The sequence below is a fragment of the Balearica regulorum genome, chromosome 8 (genome assembly GCF_011004875.1).
Source record: "Balearica regulorum gibbericeps isolate bBalReg1 chromosome 8, bBalReg1.pri, whole genome shotgun sequence".
Taxonomy (NCBI): domain Eukaryota; kingdom Metazoa; phylum Chordata; class Aves; order Gruiformes; family Gruidae; genus Balearica; species Balearica regulorum.
This window is the reverse complement of record NC_046191.1, coordinates 19,552,930-19,579,481: the sequence shown is the minus strand read 5'-3', so window position 1 is coordinate 19,579,481 and position 26,552 is coordinate 19,552,930. Positions and strand designations below refer to the sequence as shown.

The window sequence follows — 26,552 nt, the reverse complement described above, 5'->3', positions numbered from 1 at the left end:
AAAAATAAGATTTGATCCATATCCAGTGTGAAGTCTTGTGTTCTTAACAGTAATTCCTGTGTACATGTAGGAGCTTTTGTGTCTAAAAACAAAAAAACTTTGCCCTAAATTAGTTTCCTACTCTTGGCAAAATGCATTATAGTTTATCCACAAAAATATTCCACTTTCTCATTTCTCTGATGCATCAATTTATCAAAGTTGCAACATAAAACAAGAGCATCAATACAAGTAATTTTTGTATGCCTGACAGCATAGAATTATGAGTTATGACTGTCATCTTAATGATCTTGACTTCATGAAGATTTCATAGACTAAAATCATTCCTTTTCCTCCAGTTTCATTAGAACGTTTGTTCTTCCTACTTGTGTAGCGAAGTCACAGAACTGAGGCTGACTTGTTTGTTAATTCCAAGCAATTGTTGATGTAATTTGGCAGTTGCAGTGGTTTGGTTATGTTAGATCTAATGTCTCATTAATGGAGCAGAGTTAGAACTGCATGGCAGGGTAAGAGATTTGGTACAGAGCCTGGGCCTTGATCTTCGTAGGTAGCTGTTTCCCTTTTTTAAGGAAAGTAGGGATTTTTTGGGGACTCATTTCTCCGTCTCCCTAAAGTGCCCTTTTTATAGAAGATTGAGGTGACTCGTGTAAGGCTATAGAAAATAGTTATGTTTGGGTTGAACTTTCATCTTAATGACATTCATTACAGAACAGTGTAACTGAAAAACATAGCCCTTGAGGATTTCTTTTTTAGGTATTGATTTAGCAGAACAAAGGATTTCTCCTTTTTACTGCTTTTTTCCTTTGTTTACTGTTTGAAGGTACTTTCTTGGGCTAATTTTTAAAAACATTTAGGAATTCTTATTTGCCAGTTTTGGTTATCTCTATTGTGGAGATTGTCAACTTAGGACAAAGGTTGGTTTATCAAACTCTTCAGAGCTATGTTCTGTGTCATGACTAAACTGCTTCAGGTATTTGAGCAAGTCCAGTTATTGCTTAAATCTGAAGTGACAATGAAAGCCTCTTTATTTTTTAAATTTCAAATGGCAATGAAAATAAATCTAATGCAAGGAGCAGTGAAAAGCTTTTAAAGGGACTTGCAAGACTTATTTCTGGGGTTAGGGCACTCAGTTATGTAGTCCTTTTGCTTCTGGAGCGGCATTTAAAATGGTTCTGGTTGTGTTGGTCTAGCATGATGATCAGAGAATGAACGCTGGGACTTTGGTCTTTTACCTTCTTATTTTATGTGAAATAACATATAGACTTTTTTTTTTAGTGTAAATAGGTTTTGGAGAATGTATGGGAGAAATACCAAAGCTTAAGGTTCAAATTCTGATGACATAAGCAGTTCCAAAAAGCTATTGCAATAATATAGCATGTTCCCTTTTTCAAATGGATTGATTCTGTGTGCTGTGTTTAACTTGGGTTCAGGGCCCACAAGTTCTGTTGGTGCTACTTATCTATGAGACATAGAATGACTGTGGTGTTATGTATGTTGCTATGCATACTGTGAATGCTGAAGGGAAAGGGGGGCTCTTCTTTTGGAAAGAATAAAGTGTTTCTTCTAACTCGTGTAACGTCTTAATCCTTCTCTAGTTTTAGGGATCTGTGAGATGTGGAAGGCCTGGTGAGGAAGTTTTAGCTAGGATACATTGAAAATAATGTTGTCTTTGAATTGCAGGATTGTAGGTCAATTTGCAGGAAGTATATTTGTGCGGTGCAGTTAAAGCACAAGTGTGTCCCCTCTCTCAGCCCATCCCTTTTCAACAAGAGGTTGTGACATCTTTAGGATTTTGAGACAAATTGCAGTTTTGTAGCACAGGATTTCCAAAGAGGGCTCTTCTCTGAGCATTGTATCGATTAATTTTTTTTATTTTTTTTTCCCCAGTTCATGCAGGTGTGATTGTTTTAGGGCTCTGTTTTGTGAACAGATTAAACATCTCAGTTGATGTTCTGCTTTTGGACTAGAGCATATTCTTAGCTCTATTTGTAAGATCAGATGTTGCTGAAATAGTTATGGACAGGGAATTTCTGAAGCATTAGCTTAAAGACTACTCAATGTTCACAAATTCGTATTGCTGCTTTAGTGTTGATAGTAATATGAATGGATTCTTTAGTAGCAGAATGCTTAAGTTAATTTGCATTTTTGGTTTGGGTTTTTTTTGTGGGGATTTTTTCTTCCATTCTTTCATTGCATATAGTTCCAAGTTCTGCCCGTTTCTATTATAATTTTCATATTCTGTAGCTTTTACTGGCCTGCACATCCTTTAGTTGTTTGGGGTTTTTGTTTTTAATTTAGCATTGACTAGCTGGAATGACAACTTCAGTGGTACTAGGGGGGAAACAGCTGTGTAAATCCAGAACCATAAAGAAAACAGATTCTGTGGTTTGTTTTTTCACTTTTCTATTGCAAGGTATTTGTGAAGAAATACTACTCAATTAGAAATGCATAGTGAGCTGTGCAGTCAGTTACTGTTGTCTTTTGAGACGTGCAAGTGCCAGCATGACATCAGTTACTACTTATAATGACAGTGTTGTAGTGTTTTCTCTTCATATGAAATTGTCAAAGATGTTTTGGTGTGAAATATCCGATACCAAAACATTATATTGGAGAGGGGATTGACTGTTCCTCAATCTAGGAAGTGGGAAGATTTTGAAAGTATTTCCTCTTGAGCATTCAAATGGCTCATCGCTCTGTGTCACCTGTACAAATTACATAGGCTTTACTCTCGTGGATGATTGTTTCAGCAGGTCTTCAATGCTGGAAGTTAAAATAATCAGTCATTTTTGTTCACCAGTTTTCTAGGCAGCTAATGGTACTGGTGGCTGCTTTAGTAATTTAAATCCCACTTAGAATCTAAGTTGATTTTTCATAATCTTTTTCTTTTAATCAACAAACCAGAAATTGAACACTATCACATCCTGTAGAAGTCCGTAATTGTGTTTAAAAGATCCTTTAAAAGAAATGCACAAACTAATGCACCTCTTGTTAAACGCCATATAATCTTGTAATCTTGGCTTTGTGTGGTCTTTTGAAAACTAGGTGGGCGGGCAGCAATAAAATAGCTTTGCTCAGTGACTTAGGCTAAAAGTGGAAGGAGCAGCCATGTAGAACAGATAGTATTTTAGACTAAAAGTAAAATGAGTTAAAGGTTAAGTATTTTTTTGATAATCTCTTCATGTGGGTTGGCAAAGGTTAAATTTATTTTCTTTCGTATGAGTAAACCAAAACTTTCATACTAACCCTCCTGTGTGCACTTTGATATGGTAAGATCAACTTTCTGGGGATAGTCTTTCCCTTTCCAACTTGTTCCTCTTTCAGAAATTTGTGCTGTGAAACTTGAGTATTATTTCTTATGTTTTCAAAACTTGAACCAATATGCAAGGAACGTAGTTGCTTAAAGCATAAAAGTTCTCTCATTTTATTTTAACAGTGCTTTCCAGTGCTGTTCAGTGCAGGGACTACTTTACTAATTTGTAGTGAAATGCTCTTGAGTAAGAAGTAAGTAGCATGCTACTAAAAGCATAGTCCCTAATCCTGATGGATATGACTTTCAGGTGAAATGCGACTGATCAGGCTTATTGCAAGTGTATTCATCATAAAGAATGTAGCCTTACATCCACTTGACAATTTAAAATTCTAACTTAAAATGTGTTCTGAAAGTGCTGAAGCATTATCTTCAGGACTTTAAGAATAAAACTAGGTGGGAGACTTCGGGGAAATGATATGAACGGTGGCTAAAATGGCCATGTAGTGTGTTCACTTTCATTTTTCAGAAACAGGTAAATAAGGAAACTGCAGCAATTCTCATTACTGGTTTCTAATCTTTAAATTTTGGGTTAATAAGAGATTAATGTGTTCTAAAGATTAAACTGCATGGCTGAACACATCTAGGTTAGTTGACTGGAATCTCAGGGCTAGTAGAATACCAAAGTTGAAGGAATGTAGCGTACAGCATATTGAAATAGATTTCTGAAAAGCTGCATTGTGGTTGTTTTTTTCTGAAAGGCTTCCCCGCATATACAAATGGGGAGTTCATCTATGAATTTAAATGTGAAATGAATGTGAAGTAACAACCGTTCTGCTGATGTCAGTTGGCAAACAAACATAATGAGAATATTTAACTGGTTTCAGTGTGGGCAGAATTACAAGATTTTGATTATTCTGGTGTATTTTGCATGTACACGTCTATTTTCCTGACTTTTCAAAAAGATTTTTTAAGACATCTTTACTTTTATAACTTTCCTTTAATTTCTGAAAATGAATCTAGTCTTGGTTTGCCCTATTTACATAGGCAATAAGAACTTCTTACATGAGTCTTAACTTTTCAGAAGTACAGAATTGCTCCGTAATTAAAATGGGGTAGGAATATTAGTCCAGTTTAAAAACAAACAAACAAAACCCACCACAGCTTAAGGTCACATCAGAGGCTAGTCAGTATTGTTAACAGTTGAATCTAAATTGATAGCCTGATGTATTTTGGTCTATCCCTGATAGCAAATGACAAATCTGAAAGGGCTGTTTGGGTATTTGTGGAACACAACAAATGCTCATCATGCTAGAAGTCTTACCTGGAGGGCTGGACTAACAGGGATAGTTTTGTGTTTTATCCAAGAGCAATTTTTCTGCAAAATCTGGAAGCCTGCGCTTTCACTCTTTTTATTTCAAAAAGTCGAGAGAACTTCTACTCTTAAAGTATCAAAAAAACCTGTAAATACCAGGTGCTTTTGAATTTTAACCTAAATTTGTGCAACCTAATTTTAAGATCAAATTTAGTAGTTCGGCAGCAAATAGGCAACTAACTTGCCAAATGTTAAATCCTTTCTTGTATTATAAAAACATTATTTGCATATAATAAATGAAATCAAATGTTGCTACTTTCAATATACTGTATTCAATAAGCTGTTTGCAGGAAACTTCCATGTATTCTTATTGTATTGGATCTGTATATTATTCTTCTCAAAAAATCTTTCCAAACTTTAATGGTTTTATGTCAAATGTAGGGGTTTGGGTTACTATATTTATACCTTTCTTTTCCTCCTTCCTAATTAAACTTCACATGTCCTTAGATTTTCTTCATTGAAATAATTGCTTAACTGTTTGTTTTCCATAAGTTGTCACTTTTGTTGCAATATAATGTAATTAAAACATTGGGTGTGGTGGGTGTTGGAGCACATGTTGCCAAAGACTGTATAGATTTGCTGTAGTGTCTTTTAATGATGCCATGACAACGAGTGTTGCCATGATACTGATTAACAAAAAAACCCTAGGACTGGCTATTTTGAAAGCTTCAGGTTGGATGTTTCTTGACATAGGGATAGGTAGGTAGCTTTAATTCTGCATCATAACACAGGGTTGCACTGTGATGACTTCACTTTGGCAGCTTTCAGCCTTGTTAAAGGTTTTACAAGGATAAATTCTTCCAGAAATTCTTTGAGTTCTTATTTTGCAGTGAATTAAAATGTTTCATTCCTTGCATCTGCAGCATGTTTATACAGCCAAGTGAAGAAAGAAATGATAGCTAAGACTGTATACCAATAAAGGAAAAAAGTTTTGTTCATTTTATATGTATACAGTTGATGGAAATCTTGTCTAGCCCGTAAGTCTATTGCCTTACAAAAGCTTCCTTGAGACTAGACTAGACAGCAGTGACGTAAGTCAACTTTACTATGGTCAAACCAACGTGTAAAACATGCTTTCACTGTGTGTTTGATTAGTTCTTGCTGCGAGTGTGCTAGTGATTTCTCTCAAATCAGACAAATGTGGCAGGCTGCTAACCATGTTAGAATGGGGCTGATAGGAGGTGGAGGGCAAAATTCAAACAATAGGTTAATCTGGGACTGTTTCCCAAACTACAAATGTAGGAATTAGGTGATTTCCACACAGTTCATTGTTGTATGATTGTTTTGCCTACTGTGTGATGCTCACTGGGAAGTCTCATAGTCTGGATCAGGTTCAGAACTGAGTGCTGACAGTTGCCTAGTACACAATACAGGCATTGATGAAGATGATAGTAACATGATTTTAGTTTAAAGTTGTTTTACTTTGGATCGGCTTCATTCCAATGTTGACCTTTTTCTTTCTTCCCCCCTCCACCTAGATGGCATAACTACTGATGCCATGTAATGCTTCTGTGTAACATAATGGAAACAGAATGTAATTTACCTTAATGCCAAAAATGAGGTTATTAGTAAATAAGAGTTGACAGTCTTTTAGCCAAGATGTTTGTGTTGCAGGTTGAAATATTGGTTACTCAAACTTACTTCTTCTGAATCCTTCCAAGATCAAAAGCGATGAGGAGCTGACTGTTAGCATTCCATAAGGTGAAACTTTAATAAAAAGTTCTGGGTACAGATATTGGGGAAATTGCTTCCCGGTTTGTATGCATGTTCTCGCCACCACCCTGCAAGACTGTTCTGTCAGGCTTCTCCCTTTCTTCCTAAAGAGATTTGGATTTGTGCAGAAGATGTGAAGTGGTACTTAAAACCAGAATTGAGGCTCTTATATTTCAGTGGAAGTAAAAGGGGAGCTGAAGTACGCGCTTTTCAGCTGATCCCAGGCAAGCAGCAATTTACAAAGGGAATTCTCGAACTGGGGACTAGACCTAGTGAGGGCGGTGGTTAATGTCTGCCACTGGCTGTGGATGGCCCTGTGACTTTGTACACAGGTGCCATTTCAGTGTTCTCATCCAGTTGCATTTATTCTTCTTAAATTGGTGGTAACATCCACAGAGTGAGTTAGTTCTTGGTAGACACTTATCAAAGGCAATCCATTTAGTCGTGTTTGTGAGGGTAAATGGAGAAACTATTTGTGCAAAAATACAAGTTACCTTGTTTATAGTAAGATTTTCACAAGATTTTAACAAGAGGTACGTGTTCTCCCCCCCCCCCCAATCAAAAGACTGATCTATGTATATAAACTTGTGGCTGTATGGCAGATTGTTCCACACTGATAGTATCTTCCACTGTGTGTAACATTCTTGAAAGCGTGAAGTAAATAATTGCATTTTTCTACTTGTAAAAAGCTTCTTATGGAAAGCAGGACCTTGTTAGATGGTGTCAACTAGAATATTTGATGTGAAAGTCTCATATGTAATTTGACTCCAAGAATTTTTCACAGATGTGTTACTTTTTTAGCTGGTTTATCTAGATAGATACCCTATCTTTACTTTTCATCAGTGTGACCAACTTCATTCTAAACAAACTTGTAGCCACTGTAAAACAATAGGTGTATTAGTGGTTCCCCTTCTCTTACAACTGGTGGAAATAGGGTAGTAGAGGGAGAGTTTGCTGCTGTTAGTGTTCTAGGTGGAGAAATGGTAAGCAGAATGGTATATGCCTCTTTTGCATGGGTCTGAACAGCAACGTAGGATATGTGATGGCCATGGAGGGTAAAAAACTGTATATTAGTCTGTATTTAAATTTGTCCTGGCAAACATTTGTTGAAATAAATAGCTTCAGAAATGTTTGGGCCAACAATAAATTAGGTCAGACAAAAGAATACCAGCCAACTGACACAGCAGTGCCTTTCCTGGCTGCGTGTATTGTGACCAGCCCGGACTTAGCAGGGAGGGTGACTGGCGCTGACAAGCTTGATGAGCAAATCTTACTTTGTTTTGCACGAACAGAATCCATAGCTGTAAGGCTATAATTGCTGGCTAATATTTATCAAACAAAGGCTTCCTGTTGAGAAAAACCTAAAATTAGAAAATAGGTAACTTATGCTGCTTTTACATTAAAGATGGATGAGTGGTTATAAAATGTGGTGACCAAAACCATGGAGGAGTGGAATGCTAATGACAAGAGCGTGCTACTGAGATGGCTTGGCTGACACTGACAGGCTTCCCAGCTGCTTTGTTACAGCATTCTTGTGCATTAGGTTTGTCAGCTTTGAATACACGCTTTTTCACCCCTCCACTTGTCCTGTAAAGAATGCTTTCTTGTGGTTGTCTTTACATTTTGGAAGATCTTGTTTTCAGCAAATGTAAATGACAATTCAAACCCCAATGAAAGAAGATTCACAGATAGGTTACTAAGCTCTCTCCAAGCCTTTTTTTCTTCTTTTTTTTCCTTCCTCCAGTTTTAATAGTCCTGTCTTTTTTTATTTTTTTTATTTTTTTCTTTTGAGGGGTAAAGGGCTGACTGATTCTTCCAGGAGATTCCAGGAAACTGTAGTCACCTAAGCAAACAGCTGAACTCACGTGCCCAGAGAGGTCCCTTGTGCTGCAGGATCACCGGCAGTTGCAGTCCTCTGGCTCCCAATTACTAACTAGTCTTCTACAGTATTACAATTTGTGTTATTAAGCTTGAGAGAGATTTTTTTTTTTTTTAAACCCAAGATAGTATCCATTGGTTGAAGAATTTCCTGCTTGACTTCATGTAGATAAATGAATGTGTAGAGTGAAACAAAGGACAGAAGAAAAACTGAAAGTAAATATTAATTTTTATGATTGCCTAAATCAGATTGAGTTGCTGCAGGAATGTGTTGGAGACACATTTCCTCGTGCATTCTTTTTACTCTAAACATTATTCGCTCTACCATTGTTTTGATCTCTTAAGCCATTTTCAGACTCCGTAGTATTAAAACTGTGTTTCTGTTAATCTGGCGTATTTAGATTGTTGTGCTGCCTGAGGTTTATAAATCTGTCCTGAACAGGAAATCTCTGGTTCAGTGTCTGTTTGAGTATCAGTTGCTGAATGCAGTGTAGTTGTTCCTGATGGTTTCTGCTCCCACCCCTCCCCAAGCACTACTTGTCACAGACCTTTTGTCTTCTTGAGGTACAGAAACAATGTTTCAGATATTTTGTAAACAAATAATACAGTGATGGAATACAAAGAAATCTCAGTTGGGTGTAGCCAGACCGTTGCTTTTGAGAGTACAAATAACTAATCTCATGCTTGAATGCATTATTTTAGTGATAGCGTTCTCCTGGATGGTATGATAAACATCTAATTCAACTCAGCAGTTGTTTTCAACTTGCATTTCCCTTTGAAGCTTGCTGCTTCTGTTTCAGACTTGAAGAGGCTTGTGTCCCTTAAGTTTTTTCTCTCTCTCCTCCCCCTCCCACTTATTTTGCTTTTTTCCCCCCAACTTTGTTGGTCTGGTAAGATACTATCAAATCCTACTAAGAAACTGCATTTTGGGATCAGAGATACTTTAATTAGTCTTCTGTATTTTTTTTTTTTTTTTTTTGCCTTGACCTAACCTGTAAGGAACCACAAGAAGCTGTTTTATACTCTGAAAAACCCGTAGTTGTGAGTCATGCTGAACTCCCTGGAATAATTCATGCAGTTTCTTGTATGCCTGTGGTGCACTCCTTCCTGAGGACTCTCAAACTGGGAGTAATCTGTAGATTGGTTTGGCTGCTTTCCTGCCTTGTTTCTCCTCCCCTGCTTGTTAGGGGTCCAAAAGTTTACCCACCATGTCACCAAAAGGACCTGGTTATGGGGTGTGTGCATGGATATTCCTGGTCACAGTTAGGAACTCTTCTCTTCAGCCACAAGTAGACATTGTGCATCAGAAGACAGGGGCACCTTCATCTTGGCTTGGCAAGAGATGCAGTTCTGTTCAAATGGTGCACTTGTGCAGACCATCTCTAGTCAGTTGACCACAGTATTTGTGCCCTTCATGAGACGTGGAGCATCAGAGACAACGTGATGAACTGATCATAACCCTCATTCCCTGTTCCCCTGTGCCACCTGGGGGGGAGGAGGTAGAGAAAACAGCAGTAAAGATAACCCCGGGAAGAAAGGAGGAGTAGGGGGAAGGTGTTTTTTAGATTTGGGTTTATTTCTGATTATCCTACTCTGACTTGATTGGTAATAAATTAAACTAATTTCCCCAAGTTGAGTCTGTTTTGCTGGTGACAGTAATGGATGAGTGATCTCTAGCTGTCCTTATCTCGACCCATGAGCCTTTCATTGTATTGTCTCTCCCCTGTCCAGCTGAGGATAGACAGTGATAGAGTGGCTTTGGGGGGGGCACCTGGTGTCCAGCCAGGGTCAGCCTACCACAGTCCTCCACAGACTACCTCCTCCTTAAGTATTTCAAAACTTAAGTCTACAGACTAAACATGTTTCTTAATGAACTAATTGGAATTACCTTTAACTATCTAATATCTTATTTCCTGAATATTATACATTACTATAATTTTGAGATATATTTCCTATGTTGTCTGATCCACTTTGGGTTTCTGGGGATCAGTACAGTTCTGCTGTCTTTCTTTTTCGCCTTTGCTGGAGCTGCCCCAAGCATTTAGTCTTGCATTGCTGGAGTACAGTTGAGGCTTTGATGGATTAAAGCCTGAAGGGGCCATTAAAATTATTTGGTTTCATTTTGACAACTATAGAATTTCTCCAAGTGTTAGAAGGTGGCAATGGCCATGCTGGCTTAGACTAAAGCTGTCTTTAACTTGGTGTCTGAGCTCTAACGACTGCCAAAAGCGAATAGCTAGAGAAAAGTAAAAATGAGAAGTTGGACGTACTCTCTGAACCCTTTCTGCTTAAGGAGTTCTTGAGCTGTTGCAGGTTACATTTTTTTAGTACAATACTTAGTAGTTCAGTAGACTAAAGAGTGGAGTAGTTGAGTGAAAAGAAGTTGTGGAGGCAGGTTCAAAAGGAATTAAATTAATTCTCAGACAGCAGGTCTGTAAGCAGTTACTGAGGTGTGTAGGAACAACTGTGGTGCAGCAGTTGTGGCCACTTTGTGCAGTCCAGTCCCCCAGCACCCAGCCTTCTCTAGTCTCCTAAGCAGCATCGCCCACTGCTGCGTAAGGCACAGGCTGGCTGGACCCATGGCCTCACCCAGTAAGACATTTATTGCCTCATTAGTACCCCCCAGGAGACTCCTAAGGAAACTTAGGAGAACTTGTCTCTCCTTGTTTCCACGTAAACTTCTTGTCAGCGCTGTGTTCTGACAAGAAATTCCACAGGTCTCTTACACAAAGCAGCACCCTTTTCTGTTTTGAATCTGGCTCCTGCTTGCTCTGTTTAATCATCTGAGGTGTGCTGTATTTAACTGAAAGACATTGGTAAGCGATTGATTCCATCCACTGTTTTCATGCCTTTCATGATTTGCTAATATTCTTTCATATCCCCTGTACATCATTTCTTATCCAAGGTCCCAGCTTCTGCTGTTACTGCTTGCGTGGAGACTGCTTCAAGCTTGGATTGCTTTCCCCATTAAGTTCCAAACTCTGAGCTATAGTATGCCTTTAGATCAACGTGTGTTTGTCACAAACTACCTCTGCTACTGTATGTGTATGTACTGAGTCGTAGCCACTTTTAGTACCAGCCTCTTGACCTTTTTTTTTGCCTTTGCTGTGTTTGTGTCCTCAGTTAAAAAACATTATCTATACCTGTAAATGACAATAAAACCATAACTATGTTTCTTTAATAAATTACGTAGAGCTTTCTTAATTTACTGTTGTGTAAAATGGGTTTCCCTAGACTTCTGTGTGTCCTGTTAAGGATAAAGCTTCCTTCTCCCCTCCAGCAGGAAAACACATGCAAAGTGCTGGTGAGTGGTCGATAAAGTTTTTGCCTTAGTCCGCTTCCTGAGTCAAGATTTTTCCTTTGACCGTGTATAAGCTAGTCTAACTTGGAAAAAAAAATCTCCTGATATTTGACATCTAGGAAGATAAAGCCTGAAGCACAGTGGTCCTCAGCAGGCTTGCTTTTGCACTTGATAGAATCACATGTGTTTGTATGTAGTCCCCTCACCTCCCCACCTGACAGTAGTGATATACTGTACTTGATGTGTCATGTTGTACTTTGTTGATTCCTCAGAAGAGTTTAGGTGCCTCTAGCCCAAATATAATGTCCTGTAGCTGGAACAAAATGGCTTAATTTTGAAACTGTTCTCTAACACCGGATCAATCTGCACTGTACTGTAATTGTCTGGATTGACCTGTTTGTTATCATGGCCACAGACAACACAGAATTGCCATTCCTTTTTGCTCGGTGGGGAAATGAGTCAGCTTGTATTAGATCCTCTTTTTCTTTTCATAAGCTAGACTTTCCTGAATTTGAAAGCTTTTTACTACAACTTGCAATGCAGCGCTCTACTGCATGTGAAACTAACTCCATGTACCAGCACCTCTACTGTAACAGAAGAGCTTGTGGTTTAAACCTGTTAAACCTGTGCCATGTATGCAATGAGAACTATTTTTTTTTCAATGGGGGGGGCGGGGGGCGGTATTTAGGGGCACACAGCAAGAGGCATATGCTGTATAAAACATCACCCTATATGTGTACTTGTTTGAGAATTTTTCTGATTAGTCCTAATTCCACAAAATTAATTCAGATGTTCAACTTCTTTATCAGGACTGACATGCTTACAGACAGACCTTTGTATATCTAGGCTTATATACTAAAGGTGCTTGAGATTTGACTGACACTTGAGTTAAAAGCTAGCCAAAACTTCCCAAAATCTTTGTTTAATTCTATGAATATACAGAAATAGTGTTGAGTTTGTATCAGGTGAAGAAATACCTAATGAGCAATCCAAATCTGCTTTTGTTGATACTCTTTTTTGAATATATGTAATTATCAAAATGGTGGTTGATGAAATGACATGAGAAAAAGATGGTTTAATTCAGAAACCTTTGGGTATTGGTGTAGAGTCCTTTTTGGTTGGTTGGGATTTTTTTTAAGTATACTTGATGTTTTGGGAGAAATGAATTTATGTGTAAACAGCATACAATGTTGCAAGTAAAGTGTTTGCAAATGCTAATATAACTCTCTCTTTTTTAACAATTTGTTTGTCCTAAGCAGGCCCAGCTTCCATATGGCCTAGACTTCAGTGCAGCTGAATACAATCAAGGTGGTTTGTAATGTGATTGGGTGTTAATTCAGTTTTGATGTAGTTTCTCCTTTTACTTTTTTTCAGAAAATCAAGATGGCCTGCATCAGGTAGTACATGAGCGCCTGGGCGAGTTGCTACGTGTTTTAAAAGCAGTGATAAATAAACATCAGATTCTAAACTCGGTTGATATTCTAAGTGCTGCAGGAACAGTTATTGCAAAAGTGAAAGGTAAGGAATTTACTACCTTTCGTATTCTTGGAAAATTGTAATTAGTGACTTGGTGGACTCTGGCTTGCAGTTATAAATAGGATTCTATACATACAGAAGAAAAAGGGGGGGTTTTTTAAGAGTATCATCTTAACGCTTGTTTAAAAATACCTTCTCTAAGTGAAAAGCAATATTAAACACCTTGTTTGCCTGATGATGTAATAAAATTCTGCTTATAGAAAGCTAGCTGCAAACCCACACCAAACTCCAAAAGCACAAGCCTTTGATCTTTAGCTTTTTTTTGCCTGTGTATCATAGGATAATACCACAGAATAATAAACCTCGCATTTATCCACATAGCAGAGACTTTTGGCAAATCTCTTGATTCTGTGAATCCGTATGGATGTAAGGATGGTGTTGTATTTATATGAAGTAAAGAAATATCTAAACGAGCAATCCAAATCTGAATGGCCTAACAGTTATAAATTCCACAGACAGATCATGAGCATGGAAAGGTGTCAACAGCAACAAAAAAAGCCTTGCAGACGTATATGTTAATATTTTTCTATTGCTGGCCTTTGCTGCTGCAGTTCTTTCCATGTTAGACAAATGTAAATGGTGAAGCACACAATTGCTCCAGCCCCATAAACCACAGCTGTTTCTCCTCTGTGTGGCCTTTGACTGCAGCTCTCCCTACTCTGGAATAAGTTCAGTATATCGCTGTGGAACCAGTACAGTTTCTTCCATGTGGCATGCAGAATCCTTTGAGTAGGGTTAAAACTCCACCTCTTGCTTCAGAGATGAATAACTTAGTTGGTTTTCCTCTTATTTGCTAATTATTTTAGTATGTCTGAACATACACTGCTGATAGAGGAAAGTAGGATTATCAGTTAAAATACTAACGTGTTAGCTGCCTGATTCCTATATCTTGGATTCTTCCAAGCTTCTTACGGATTTTTCCTATTGATACATAGTTTTGCCAGTTTGATCTTGGCATGTACTAGCAGCCCACTTTGCATTTTCTTCCTGCTACGCGTAGAGTTTCCTATAGTTCTGTCCCTGGTATTTGAAATGGTCACAGGATTATAACTCTGCAACTTCTGAACTTGCCTTAGAGAATTGTACAAACAGTAGAAATGCAGAGGATACCCTGGGAGGTTGTTGTTTGTCTTGTTGATCTCAGGAAGAGCTAAGTGCATGTGTCCAATGGTAATCAGATATTTACACATGAGAACAGGTTAAATGTTTAGTGCACATCGTTCTACATCCACCTTAGACAAGCCATTTCCATGCTTAAGTGCTACGGTAAGATATGTGCATCTTCCACTCCGTCTTTATTTCAGTGGACACAGGACAATATTCAACTGCTCTTTCTGTAGTTTAAGAAATGTTTAAGAGAACTGACTTAAAGTATGCAAGTAAATCAAATTACATCAACCCTTATTAAATCATGTTTCCAAAAAATATTCCAGTAATATCTATCCTCTCTGGACTACACAGTCTATCAAGGTTGTTCTTGATATGCAATGCCCCAAATTGATCACTGTCTATACTGTCCAAGTTTATCATTACAGAGTAAAACAGTAGAATTACTTTCCTTGTCTCACATGGTAACATTGTTGTTCGATTCCATAATTATGTTGGTCTTTCTGTCAATTTCTGTGTTCAATTTAGAGTCCATGATAAGTCCAAGGTCACTTTCTGTACTTCTAGTGCTGAACCAGTTTTCCAGATCTAGATTTATGTATTCTCCCTCCTACCCTTCTACTTCTGAAGTGGACAATTAAGCATTTTGTTGAATTACATAACCCATTCCTCCAGAGTACTTGCAGCCTTCTGAATTTGATGCTGTACATATCTTTTTCTCTTCTTGGTGCACACTGTTCCGTCATACAGTTTCAATAAGTCTGAACCCCAGGCAGATGCATTGGTGTTCCATACATTTTCTGATTCAGTGCTGATCTGATACAAGTGTGCTCTTCCAGCTTGAATAGAGGAAAGTGTTTTCAAATGGAATAAAGGATTATGGCGTGCAATTGCTGTTCATAGCTTTCTCACTAGTTTCTCATTGAGTTATTTGCCTGCCTCATAAGCAGCATACGTTCTGGACCTAGAACAGAGAGGCTGGTGTAAAATGTCTAGTTGTTCTTTGGCTAAAGCAAACTCACTCTGTGGTGAATCGTCATTCCTGTGACCTGGCCTCACGGAGTTCCCAGGTTAATGGCGAGGAAAGGAAGCTCCTGATCACAGTGTCAGTCCTGTCTCAATATTTGTAGCCTTTGATATAAACAAGTACTTCATATGAAGACTTCAATAATGCCTATCAGTGTTTCCTCAGACACGTATTGTATTCCTCACGTGTCTAGAGATGGAAACAGGGAGTTACAGGGCTTCAGCTCTTTCCAATTGGTATTTCAGTCCTAGTACTCTGAGAACAACAAAACCTTTGCCATATGAAAATGGCCTGCCTCCCCCTAGCATATAACCTGTGGCAAATGTGAAGGCAGTTTGTCTTTAGCACCTGTTCAGGTTTTGCAGCTGGTTTTTGTGTGAGGATCCTACTGCTCTGTGTTTGTATTCAAACTGAAGCGTACCGCTGCTGGAACTGAGGAAGCTGAAGTAAAAAATACAGCGTGTTGTGGTGAATCGTATCAGACCTCAAGTTTGCTTATAGTGGCCTATCAGTAACACATGCCTTCCTAGATTTTCAGCTGTGCTTATTTCACTAGAAGTAATGTAACTTTTTAATAAACAGGAAGCTACAAGAACGTGAGGAGCTGGTAGGACAGAACAGTATCCTTTTTCCTCTGTCTTCCCAGGCTGTGTTAATGTGACATTATGAAAGAAGTTCATCTGACTCATCTGTTTCTTGTTACTGGAGGACAGAACTATAAAAAGATGTGGAAGCGTTCTGTAGTCAGATTTATGACTAGGAAGAAGATTAACCTGGCATGGAAAACTTCTGATGTTTATTTAGGAGAGTATGACATAGATATAAGCTGGGATTTACATGCGATTGCCCCCTCCCCCCCTCCTTCAGAAAAAGAAGCATAACTGGTTTAGGTTTTAGAAAGATGTTTTCAAATCTTTGCATAATGTCAAGGTTCCAAATCTAGTTTGTATTCGGAACTTCATATAGGGACAAATGGTTATTTTAACAAATGCCTTTGCTCTTAATGAAATCAGTTATAACAACTCTGGAACCAGGGACTCTTAGTGATTCTGGCTTGTGAAGTATTTTCGTAAGAGAATGACAAGTTGCACTGTGATTTAAACATAATGTCTAGTGCAGACAGACCATCCCCTTTAACTGCAAGTGGGAATATTTTTAATGCTAGCAGAAATTAGAGTGCTTGTGCCCCTCCTTCAAGACTCTCAGTCATTTCTCAGGCCCTTCAGTGGGAATTACATCAATGTGCTTGTAGTTCTGCTTTGGATGTCCAGTGCTTTTCCTTTTGGACAGATTGAAGGAAAAACTAGATATAGCGTGTTATCTTAATCTTGCTACAGAGAATGATGTTTGGCAGAGTAGATAATGTCAGACTTCTACCATTTTAGACTGAGGTTGCAGGAGAATGGGGGGGGCAGCGTGGGAAGCCTGATTTCTCTGGTTATCTTAAATATGATGTGGTTCACTGGGCCTCTTTGCTTGGACTCTACTACTCATCCATACTTATTTGACTGCTTTGTGAAGGGTGTCTTTTAAATGATACCTCACTTGATCTGGAAGAATTGAGACTTACTGAAGTGTCTTGCCTGCAACCTGTTTAGACTCCTACTTCTGGAAGTCACTTCCCAGTCTGGCACACAGTCAGACTCATCGTTGTTATGTCGCACTCGATGTCTTTAAATAGTTGATGGCCACAGAGTATGTGGTTCTCTGATCCTATGCTGAATTCAAGTTTGTACTGTTCTTCTGCTTTAAATTGCACCTTTTGACTTATCTGAATCTCTAGAATGAATGCAGATTCCTGGTAAAGCTGACAATTGCACTTATTTTGTAGAAATATTTCTTTTTTAGGTATGTTTTTTTCCTAATAGTTCTGCATCCAAGTTAAATACCTCTAGCAAGGTGAAGTAATTTCAATTTTGTTGGTGTATCTGTGATGTAAATTCAGAGCAAAATTTATTGTGGGGGGAGTAGGAAACAGTTGCTCAAACTTGTCTTGGCATCTAGCTAAAGTTGGGGATGCTGCCAAACTTGGTAGTAAGTACAGGCTGGTGAAATTATATGGCACAGAGAACTAAAAGTAGAACAGTGGGGCCTGGGCAGCCAGCTGAGCCTCTCTAGCTGTGAGATACTGAGAATACTGTTCTGCCTCTTTCCAGTCTGCATGCTACTGTTCTTTACTCAGGTTCTTCCCCTCATATTTTTTACCATGTTTCTAAAGATGAGAGGTAATGACAAGAAGTATGACAAATTTTCATTTTGGGGAGAGAGAGGTTTTTTTAGTCTTGGTTGGTTTATTTGTTTGCTTGGGTGGTGTTTTTTCTTTTTGAAATAGTTCTGAAGGGTTTGTGAAAGCATTGTTGGAAGTTTAAGGACAGAAAATCAGTTGCAAAAGTGTTCAGTTCTAGTGAGTCAGCCAGTTGCTTACTGCTTAAAAGTCAGCTAGTAAAGCATGGATTGAAGATGTATTCCTGTCTAAGGAAATAGTGGTGTTACCCTATCTTTCTATTAAGTATGAGAAGATTGACCTGCAAAGAGTAAATTATGCAAGCTGGTGTAGTTCAGACTTGTCCAGGCTCTGCAGAGAGTTGGAAAGGAAGCTTTGCTGCTGCCAGTCCTGCACGTGTCTATGGGGAGGGGGAAGGAGGAAGCAAGTGAACTCCTGCAGGCTCCGGCATGGCTGTGTCCCCTGGGTTTCCTGGGCTGTGCTATCTTGATTTGACTGTAAGCAACAAGAGAGCATCGCAGAAGGTTGTGTGCTGTGGCTGCTGTGAAGTGTCTATGATCTCTTCAAGGCCCTGGTTGCACTTTGGTCTTGACAGCTGACAGCCTCTTCTTCATAGTTGCAGAAGCATTACCCAAATGTCCTCAGGGGCTACTTCAGCTTCTGGGATTCTGGCTTCCAAAACTTCCATGGCTGTTGCTGGTACCCAGCCTGTTCTGTGCTTGATTCAGAAAGCTTTTGATGGCGTGACCCAAAAGTTGAAATTTTGCAGTGTCTTGCAGCATTTTGATGAGATTACCAACCCCACATCAGTTTGAAGACAGCTTTGCTAGCTTTGGAAATATAGAGCCACTTTAATGCAAGCTAGGCTTGCATTTCAGGTACTAGATTCTGGATTTTAATGTATTGCTATCGTATCTTTTTTTTTTAAGTTCACTGTGTGCCATCTGAAGTCTTACTTAAAAGCGTTGTTAAGTTGTGTACTTGCTTTGAAATCTGTAGAACTATAGATAGATAGCTGTCATTTCCAGACACGGAAAGATTACTGTAGTTCATTGTTGTCAGTAGCTATTGTGTGCAGTCAGGATGTCCTGGGGAAAGAGCGTGCGTGGTTTAAAGTTGATGTTAAGTACATGAGCATTCCAGTGGTAGTAAACTAGAAGAAAGCTGCTTGTATTCCACTGAATTACTAAGAGCTTGGACTACCCTTTTTTGGGAGAAGTGATACTTATGAAAGATTTGAGACTGGTTATTCCATTTGTGATGGATCCTGAAAAGAAAGGATTTCTCTGGGACATAAAGTGTAAAGCTTAACAAAACTCTTCCTGGAACAGGAAGGCAGAGTGAAGCAGACAGCACTTCTTTAGGGAGAGGCTATCTGTATTAATGTCTCGTTAGCAAAGTGAAAGAAGTGCTCTTTCTCTGAAGACACTGCAGCTAAGGATATAAGAATGTTTCAGTGGTAAGTGCTTTGAATGTATAGACAGTTTTTGTTAGTTACTTTTAATTTTGAACTAGTTTACATTTCATGCTGGCAGTCAAATGATTTTTCCAGTCATTAGTGGCTGGTAATCAATAGATCTCATAGTAACTGTTGTTGCTTAATGATTTGGAATGCAAAGTTTAGATTTATAAGCAGTGTTATCTCTGGGAAACTGAGGTTTTCAACTAACCTGAATTTTAAAAAATAAATCCACTGCTATTTACGAAATTGTTAAAAAAATTCTCATCTGTGGAGCTTTATTGAGTCTCATTTCAAACAAAGGTGCCAAAGGCATTTTTTAAATGTAATTATGAAGTGTAGAAGAATGAAGAGGTAGGAGAAGCCTTAATTTAGCAGTGAACTGTGGCAACAGAGGCTGTTAATATTTTTGTAATATGTGGCAATTTTTTTGTTGTTGTAGACTTATTACAACACATTCTTCCAGGTCTGTAAGTAATTGTGAAAATAGCCCATGAGAAGAATACTTATTTTCCGTAATAGCTTTGTATAGAAATAGTTATAAAAATGTTGATCAGGCCCGTTGGCATGCTGTATAAAAAGGAATGGATTCAACTGTGTTAATTTACTGCTTAAAAACTTTTCCTTTCACAAAGGAAGTCTAATGGGGGAACAGATTACTGTACTTTCTTTGTTTGTTACCCGTTAGTGTTTAGGCACCTGGCAGGAAGTTTGAATACTTTTAAAGATTAAAGTCTGTTACTTTAATTTGCTAAGAAAATGTGTATAGAATAGGCAGCATTTTAACATGATTTAATTTTTGCTGCTTCTAGAAGTCATTGCAGTCTGTCATTTCTGTCCTTGTACTTGAAATATAAGGAGGATACATAAATTACCACTGTCACAGGTCTTGTGAAAAGTGATGGATAGGGGTGAAAAGCTGTATGTGTGTCATTGCAGTATCTCAGAAACAGATGATTATAAGTGTGACTTGGGCATCTAGCTAATTCAGAATATTGCATTGCAAAAAAAAACCAACCCCTTTTTAAAAATAAATACTTGTGCAGAATTGTAATTTCTCGCAATGTAAATTTGGAAAACATCCATCCAGAGGACTTAAAGGAGTGTACACAACTTCTCTACAAAAAATTTCCCAATCGCCAATGATTAAGCAGTGAAGTTGGAAACTGACAAAAATAGTTGTGCTTTTTGTCTTCTCTTTTCTCCTTCCTACCCCTTGTCCAGTAGTTGTTAATAAAAACTCTGGATGAATCATTTGTCTTGTGTCATTATTCCAGTTTGTCATGGAAGCATGTTAAAGGCTCAGTGCTGAGCACCTAAATACTGGTCTTTGATCACCAGTTTAAACCATCTAGTTTGTCCAGGAACATTCCCTTTCCTATTTGACACAGCAATAGTTATGCTGAGTTTCTTCCCCACTTTTAACAGGCAAAGCTGAGGGGCTCTTCCCAGAATATGGAGCTAATAATTAAAGGATTCTGCAATGGACACTTTTTGATAGCTTTCTGTTTGTACTCAAGCCAGAAATCCTGTGTTCTGGATGGATACACAGGATCCCATATGCTTGCGGGGGTGGGAGGGGCACCTCCACAAATTTCTCTCCTGAATTCTGAAATTTTTACCTGGAAAAGAAGCAGTTTTTCAAATATTTGACTGCGTTTGTGAGCTGCTTTGTGGTGTTGCTTGCTGCTGCGTGGTTTGACTCTTGCTGGTAAATGACTGGTTTTCTCTTCCCCCCACATTACCATCGTGTTCCCACACAAAGCTGCTGCTTAAGTGGGAAAAGATATAGGAAGTGAGAGAGTAATCTGATTTCATTGTGGGAAGCATCTGGGTTGTGTTAATTTTTCCTTTAGTGTTTACTTTCTTACTAGTCTTTTTTTAAAAAACTCTGGGTTTTTTTTTCAATTGTTCAGCAAAGTATAATGTTGCATGCTCTGTAGGAGACTCTGTATGAAACTTGTCTTGAGGCCTAGTAAACTTGCTTGATTGACTCCACCTCTCACCCTTTGGTTTTCATTTTTTTCCCAAGCGGTGAACTTCAAAGAAGTTAATGAAGAAAACAAGAGAGAACTTTTTAGTGAAATATTTTCTTCCATTGAAACATTGGCATTCACCTTTGGAAACATGTAAGTTGGAATCCAGATGAAGTTTTTAAAGAGCTCAGTGGAACTGAATCAAATTAAGACTAAACAACAATAACAAAAACTGTAGTTTTATTTTGGACAAATATTAGCTGATAAACTAATTTAAATTGGCCACATACAGAACAGTTTTACTGCTTTGTTTGCATGTTTGTTTTGTTTTCTTAACAAAGAAAATGTGATGGTATAGAAATTGTAGGGAATATAAGACTACTTCTAAAAATTGTTTGCAGAACTTTTAAAGGATATTGAAAACACAATCTGATATTTTTTTTTTTTGTTGTTGTTCTCTGTAATCTGAAATTGATTGGTGAGGTAAAGTAATGAAGTAACACAATTCTTTGTTTTTGTGGCAGTGTTTCAGACTTCCTTATGGGAGATGTAGACAATGGCTCGTCATTGGGACTTCCTGTATCTCAGAGAAGTCGGGTAGGCTAAACACGTTTTCTTGAAGTGTGGAATTAGATCTTTGAAAGGAGATTTTCATTCCCAGTGAAACTCTCTGCAACGTGAGGCTAGGGCACTTGGTGTCTTCTGAGTGTTAAAACAAGATAAAAATCTGCAAAAAATGCATTCGAGGTTTCAGATACTTGAATGTATTCTCTGTTCTAAATGCTAGTGATGACTCAGTGGGGCTGGGGCTCAAATATGTAAATGAAAACCTGCTGTAATTGTATTTGAGACTTATAAATTGGTTAAGTGAAAATAACTAAATACAAGTAAGATACTTGAATGATTTGCGTGCTGGACTAGTTAGAATAGACCTTTTAGACCTAGAAGCTAAAGACTTAATGACTTCTTTTTGGCTTTTAAAGACTAACGTTCATTACAAAATAACCTTTTCTTCTTCAAGAGCCCAGTTTGTGCTGTAGCTGTTTCAACAGCAATTCACAGAGAGAACTGAAATAGCACTGTCAACTTATAGGTAGTCAAAGAAAAACATTAGTGTTTTAAACTCCCCTTTAAACACTTTGAAGGGGAGATTAAAAAAATGCTCAGTACCAAATTCTGCTCTGAATTTTTGTGTATCTAGAAGCAGAATTTGAATCAAGTCAAAAGTTAACACGCAAGGAAAATGCAGTTGGTAGTTGGTGTGTATGACAAGCTGAGTTGTAGCAAGGTTAAAAGTTTTAGATTGTTGGGTTTAAAGGCTTCATTGAAATGTACTTAAGGCTTATAGATTCCATCACACAGGCTTGATCATAGCAATGCTGTGCAGCTACAGCTGAGAAGCAGTCTTTTTAAATTTTCACTATGTTTGATATTGCACATGTGAGAAAGATGATCACAGAAGTTCTACTTCTGTGGCTGATACAAAACTCATCTTCACAAACAACCTGGAGGGGTAGGAGGCTATTCAGAAAACTGGTTCCAGCAGACTTAGAATCAGAGGATTAGGTTGCTGATAAAAAGTATGAAATAAAATAGCATAGAAGCCAACATCTCATGTAACTTAAATGAGGTGATTTGAACAAGTACCATTTCAGCTAATTGGTTCACCAGCAGAAGAAAGGTGCTGAATTTGCCAATATCTTAATCTTGTAAAGGCTTTGCAATGCAAAAATGTGTTCCTGTGGAAGAAGATGGTCCCATGTATTGTATTGTGAAATGAATGCTTGACTGAAGGATCATTCTTCTGAATGTGGGTGTGGGAGAAGACCAAGGGGAAATCAGAATATAGCAAAATGAAGAAGGAATTCTATTCTAGATGCTCCAGAAATCAACAGCTTATATTTAAAAAGCCCCTTTTTGTAGGATCATTTGCTTTTCCTGATGTGGAAGGGAAAAATTATCCTACCTGCTCCAAAATTTACAATATGGTTTAATTTCTTGGAAGTCTCTCTAAATTTAAGTGCATTTTCATTTAGTCAAATAAACGCATATTTAACAGATGAAGCATTTCACTTTGATTTGCAATTCAGAGAGTAATTTGGAGGCCAACTAGAAGCTGAGTGTTAGGAGGAGTTAAATGCAAAATATTTAAGTAGTTGTATTAACCTTTCATTCCTGTAGATGTGTACATTCAGGGGTTGAACATAGCAGCTACCTGTATCTTAAAAAGAGTGTAACATTTTGGTAGAATTTAACATGTAAATGCTTTGAGGGTTAATTAAGGAGAAAGCTTTTAATTGCCTGTTAAGTTAGGGACCTCCCTAACTAAGCTCTTGAGGATTGCTCTAAGGTGGGGGGGCAGGGGGAAGCTGATCTTGCTTCTCTTGGCTGCAGGGGAGTCTACATTCTTTAGTTCAGGCATTCCACTTGGAAGCTTAAGTTAAATGATATGTATACCCCCTCTTAGCAAATGTAATTGTTCTCATTTTAGCCCTTGTAGTACAACCAGAAGTACAAGGTGGAAACAAAGATATTTCTTAATTAAAAACAGAAGAGCTTTAGAATACATTGGAGGAACCAAGACAGGCATGTCTGACCTTTCATTACAAATATTGATCTATCTCTAAATTCAGATTTATCTTTTTTACCATTTGGCTGATAGTCAGCTTTGGATGTATTTCCCACCTGTTCTGAGAAAGCCCTTCCATTTTACGGAATCTCTCTCTCTCTTTTTTTTTTTAAGACAGCAATTGTACCAGTCTTCTACTTTCTTAGGAATGGTGCTGTTCTTTAGATTGTAACTTGATTCTGTTCAATGTAATTGATGATTGATATCTTGCATGTTTTGATATATGAAAAAGCTACTTTTGCTGTGAAATAAACAACAGTGGAGGGATTTTTGTGTGATTGATCAGTTTCCATTTACATTGAAAACAAACACCAAAAACCCTACTTGCAACATTGTTACTGTGCTCTATTTTAGCTTTAAGTCTGAAAATAAAACCACACTAAAGTCTACTAAAATGGAAACAAACTGTTCTTGTAAAGCTGAAGGCCACTTTGTAGCTATTTCTCAGGCTTTGTCTTCTGCCTGCTTTTTGCTTCCCAGTTCTCAGGAGTAGTTTATTCATTTAAAATTATGTAGGGTTGTGGGGGTTTTGGTTTTGTTTTTAATGGGGGGGTGGTTTCTAGGTAAACTTCTTATTCATCTAAATTTGTTCAGTGCCCTGGTTTACAGCACAGTCCTACAAATAGTTCAACTTGCATAATTAAAGGCGTAGCAAAGTGCAGCACGAAGACAAAGGTAGGGATGAAATCTTGTGCTAAATTCCTTTTATTATTGGATTAAACTCTGTCAAGTTGTACTGATTGTCAAGGCTTCGTTAGCAAGTGTTACTAGTCAGCTGTTGTGCCTGCAGTGCACACCTGCAAGTAGAAACACAGGACTCAAATGGTGTCTGCTATATGTATGTGACATAAGTCTGTATGAAATGCTTTTTAAAAGATAGGTAGGGATCTAAGAAGAGCTGGAGGTCGCTTAAATAAAACCCAGTTTGTAAACAATTAGCTCTTTCATCACAGCCTTTCAAGTTCATTGGTTTAAAGGTATACAATGATTCCTTTCTATTTATTATGTCTCAGTCAACAGCTATGGGAGTTTAGAAGGTATTGTGCCTTAGATGAGAGGGAGTTACAGCACAGTTTGTTGCTTTGTCTGCAAAAAACAAGGGGTGGATGATGCCGTTTTTGTTACCCTGTCAGTTCTAGTAAGAGCTTTTCTTCCCTAATTTAACGTTTTGTTTCTTATACACCAGTCTTTTGAGAATCTTTCTGTGGAGTCTGGGGGTTCACTGCACGAAAAGGATGATATTCAGGGTAGGTCATTTAATACTAATAAACACCATTCTGTCTGCGTCTTCATCTTCTAAAATGTAATAAATGAGTTGGTCACTTTTTTACACCTGTGCTGCCATTAAAATGTCACTATAAAAAAACTTGCTATTGCAGGGGTCTTATGCTTTTGTGAATAACCAACGTAGGTTGCTTTTTTTGGCGGCGGGTGGGGGTGATAGGGAAAGAACTAAGGCCTGAAGCATTTCTGTATGTCATCATATGATTGGTGTTTTGTTGGGTCACTTTCTTAAAGAAAGTTATGCTGACCATATGACTGCTCCAAATAAAATACTATGGCCCTTTAATTTGTTCTAAAACCGCTGTCAGTCCTGTTTAGAGTCAACTAGCATTAAAGACTAACTCAAGATCAGAGCTGCTTAAGCTTTCACAGTTGGCTAATACTGGCTTTGCTCTCAGTGTGTGGTCATGTCTAAAATTCACTTCTTTGTGTTCAATGCTTTATTTTCAGGACATCTTCGAGCAGAGGAGGTTGATAGCATGCTCCTAAGAAATGACAGCGGAATTGAATCGGCTCTGTCCTATGCTAAAGCATGGTCAAAATATACCAAGGATGTAGTCGCATGGGTAGAAAAAAAGCTTAGCTTGGGTGAGTGGCTCTTTCTGGCATTTAATCAGCTTTGTCATGATGAAATTAAATCTGTTGTCAGGCCTCTGTGCTGCCGACTGTCAATAATGTGATTTATAAATTAGTAGCTATTCTGCTGAAGTGGACAGAAATATCGTGCATTTCCTATAATTAAACGCCTGTAACAAAGTGAAGGTGGTCCCCTCTAGCCTATCCATTAGAGGAAGAATGTAAAAAGCATTTGGTATGTGGTATGATTGTTAGTGTAAACAGTAACTGTGAATTTTTTTAACAGAAGTGGAGTGTGCTAAAAACTTAGCAAAAGTGGCTGAAACTGCTAAAGCTGTTGTTGGACACCAGGTAAGTATATCTTAGGGACTTTATTTTAAAGTCTTAAATATGTATTGGATGCTTTGCCCAAAAGTGGAACTGTGGGGATGTTGAGGAATGGATTTCTAAGTTGATACAGAATTGATTTATACTGTAAATCACTGGTTAAAAGATGTGCTGTATTATGTCTTCCCATCTTCTATGGAAATTTAGAGATATAAACTTATATTTGTCAAAAATGCAGAACAACCTTATTGTTTTCACAATACGCTTTTTTCCGTCTAATATCTTGTATGCTTTGTGATTTGGACCTGTAGACTTGTCTTTCAGAGTGTTTTCCTAATAATAGGAAAATTAGCTGAGAAGTTAGTCATTTTCTACATTCATACCTAACTGACTTCCACACACACATAAACACCTTCCTAAATTTAATTGAAAATCTAGTTCAATTATACAGACATTTGGAATGTCTCTACCTTACCTAGGACATTAATATTTTGTTGTGTGCAATTTTAGGATTATATGCCATTCCAATCGATATTCATTAATGCTTTTCAAAATGATATCGAGAACAATCAACTTTGGCAACAAACAGCTGCTGCTCTCCAGTCTAACAAATTTGTGCAGGTAAGCTTAAAGAAAAGATGAACGTATTGTTTAGATTTTTAAAAGGTTTTGTAACAGCACAGATTATTCAAAAGAGCAAACTTGAAGCTTTTTATGTACTTTTATGTTTCCTATCTAGCCTCTTCTCGGAAGGAAAAATGAGTTGGATAGACAAAGGAAAGATATCAAGGAGCTTTGGCAGCGAGAACAGAAAAAAATGGTTGGTACTTCTTTCATATCTAACAGTGTTCAATCTAAAATTCTTCAAAAGGACAACACTTTCAAACTAGGCTGTT

The 26,552-nt window shown here is 37.9% G+C and overlaps 1 protein-coding gene across 6 annotated transcripts in view; it reads left to right on the top strand.

The window, feature by feature from the left end:
* ARHGAP29 (Rho GTPase activating protein 29) overlaps nucleotides 1–26,552 on the top strand; it is a 78,414-nt gene that overhangs the window by 37,629 nt on the left and 14,233 nt on the right. For 4 of the 6 annotated variants that reach the window (XM_075759963.1, XM_075759964.1, XM_075759965.1 and 1 more), the window contains exons 3-10: nucleotides 12,886–13,029; nucleotides 20,897–20,993; nucleotides 21,365–21,437; nucleotides 24,656–24,716; nucleotides 25,204–25,341; nucleotides 25,616–25,680; nucleotides 26,167–26,277; nucleotides 26,396–26,476. In XM_075759963.1, coding sequence (XP_075616078.1) covers nucleotides 12,886–13,029; nucleotides 20,897–20,993; nucleotides 21,365–21,437; nucleotides 24,656–24,716; nucleotides 25,204–25,341; nucleotides 25,616–25,680; nucleotides 26,167–26,277; nucleotides 26,396–26,476 — 770 coding nt within the window. Of the gene's footprint in view, nucleotides 1–12,885; nucleotides 13,030–18,541; nucleotides 18,865–20,896; nucleotides 20,994–21,364; nucleotides 21,438–24,655; nucleotides 24,717–25,203; nucleotides 25,342–25,615; nucleotides 25,681–26,166; nucleotides 26,278–26,395; nucleotides 26,477–26,552 lie in introns of those variants that run through there. The other 2 variants (XM_075759968.1, XM_075759967.1) reach the window with 2 other exon arrangements.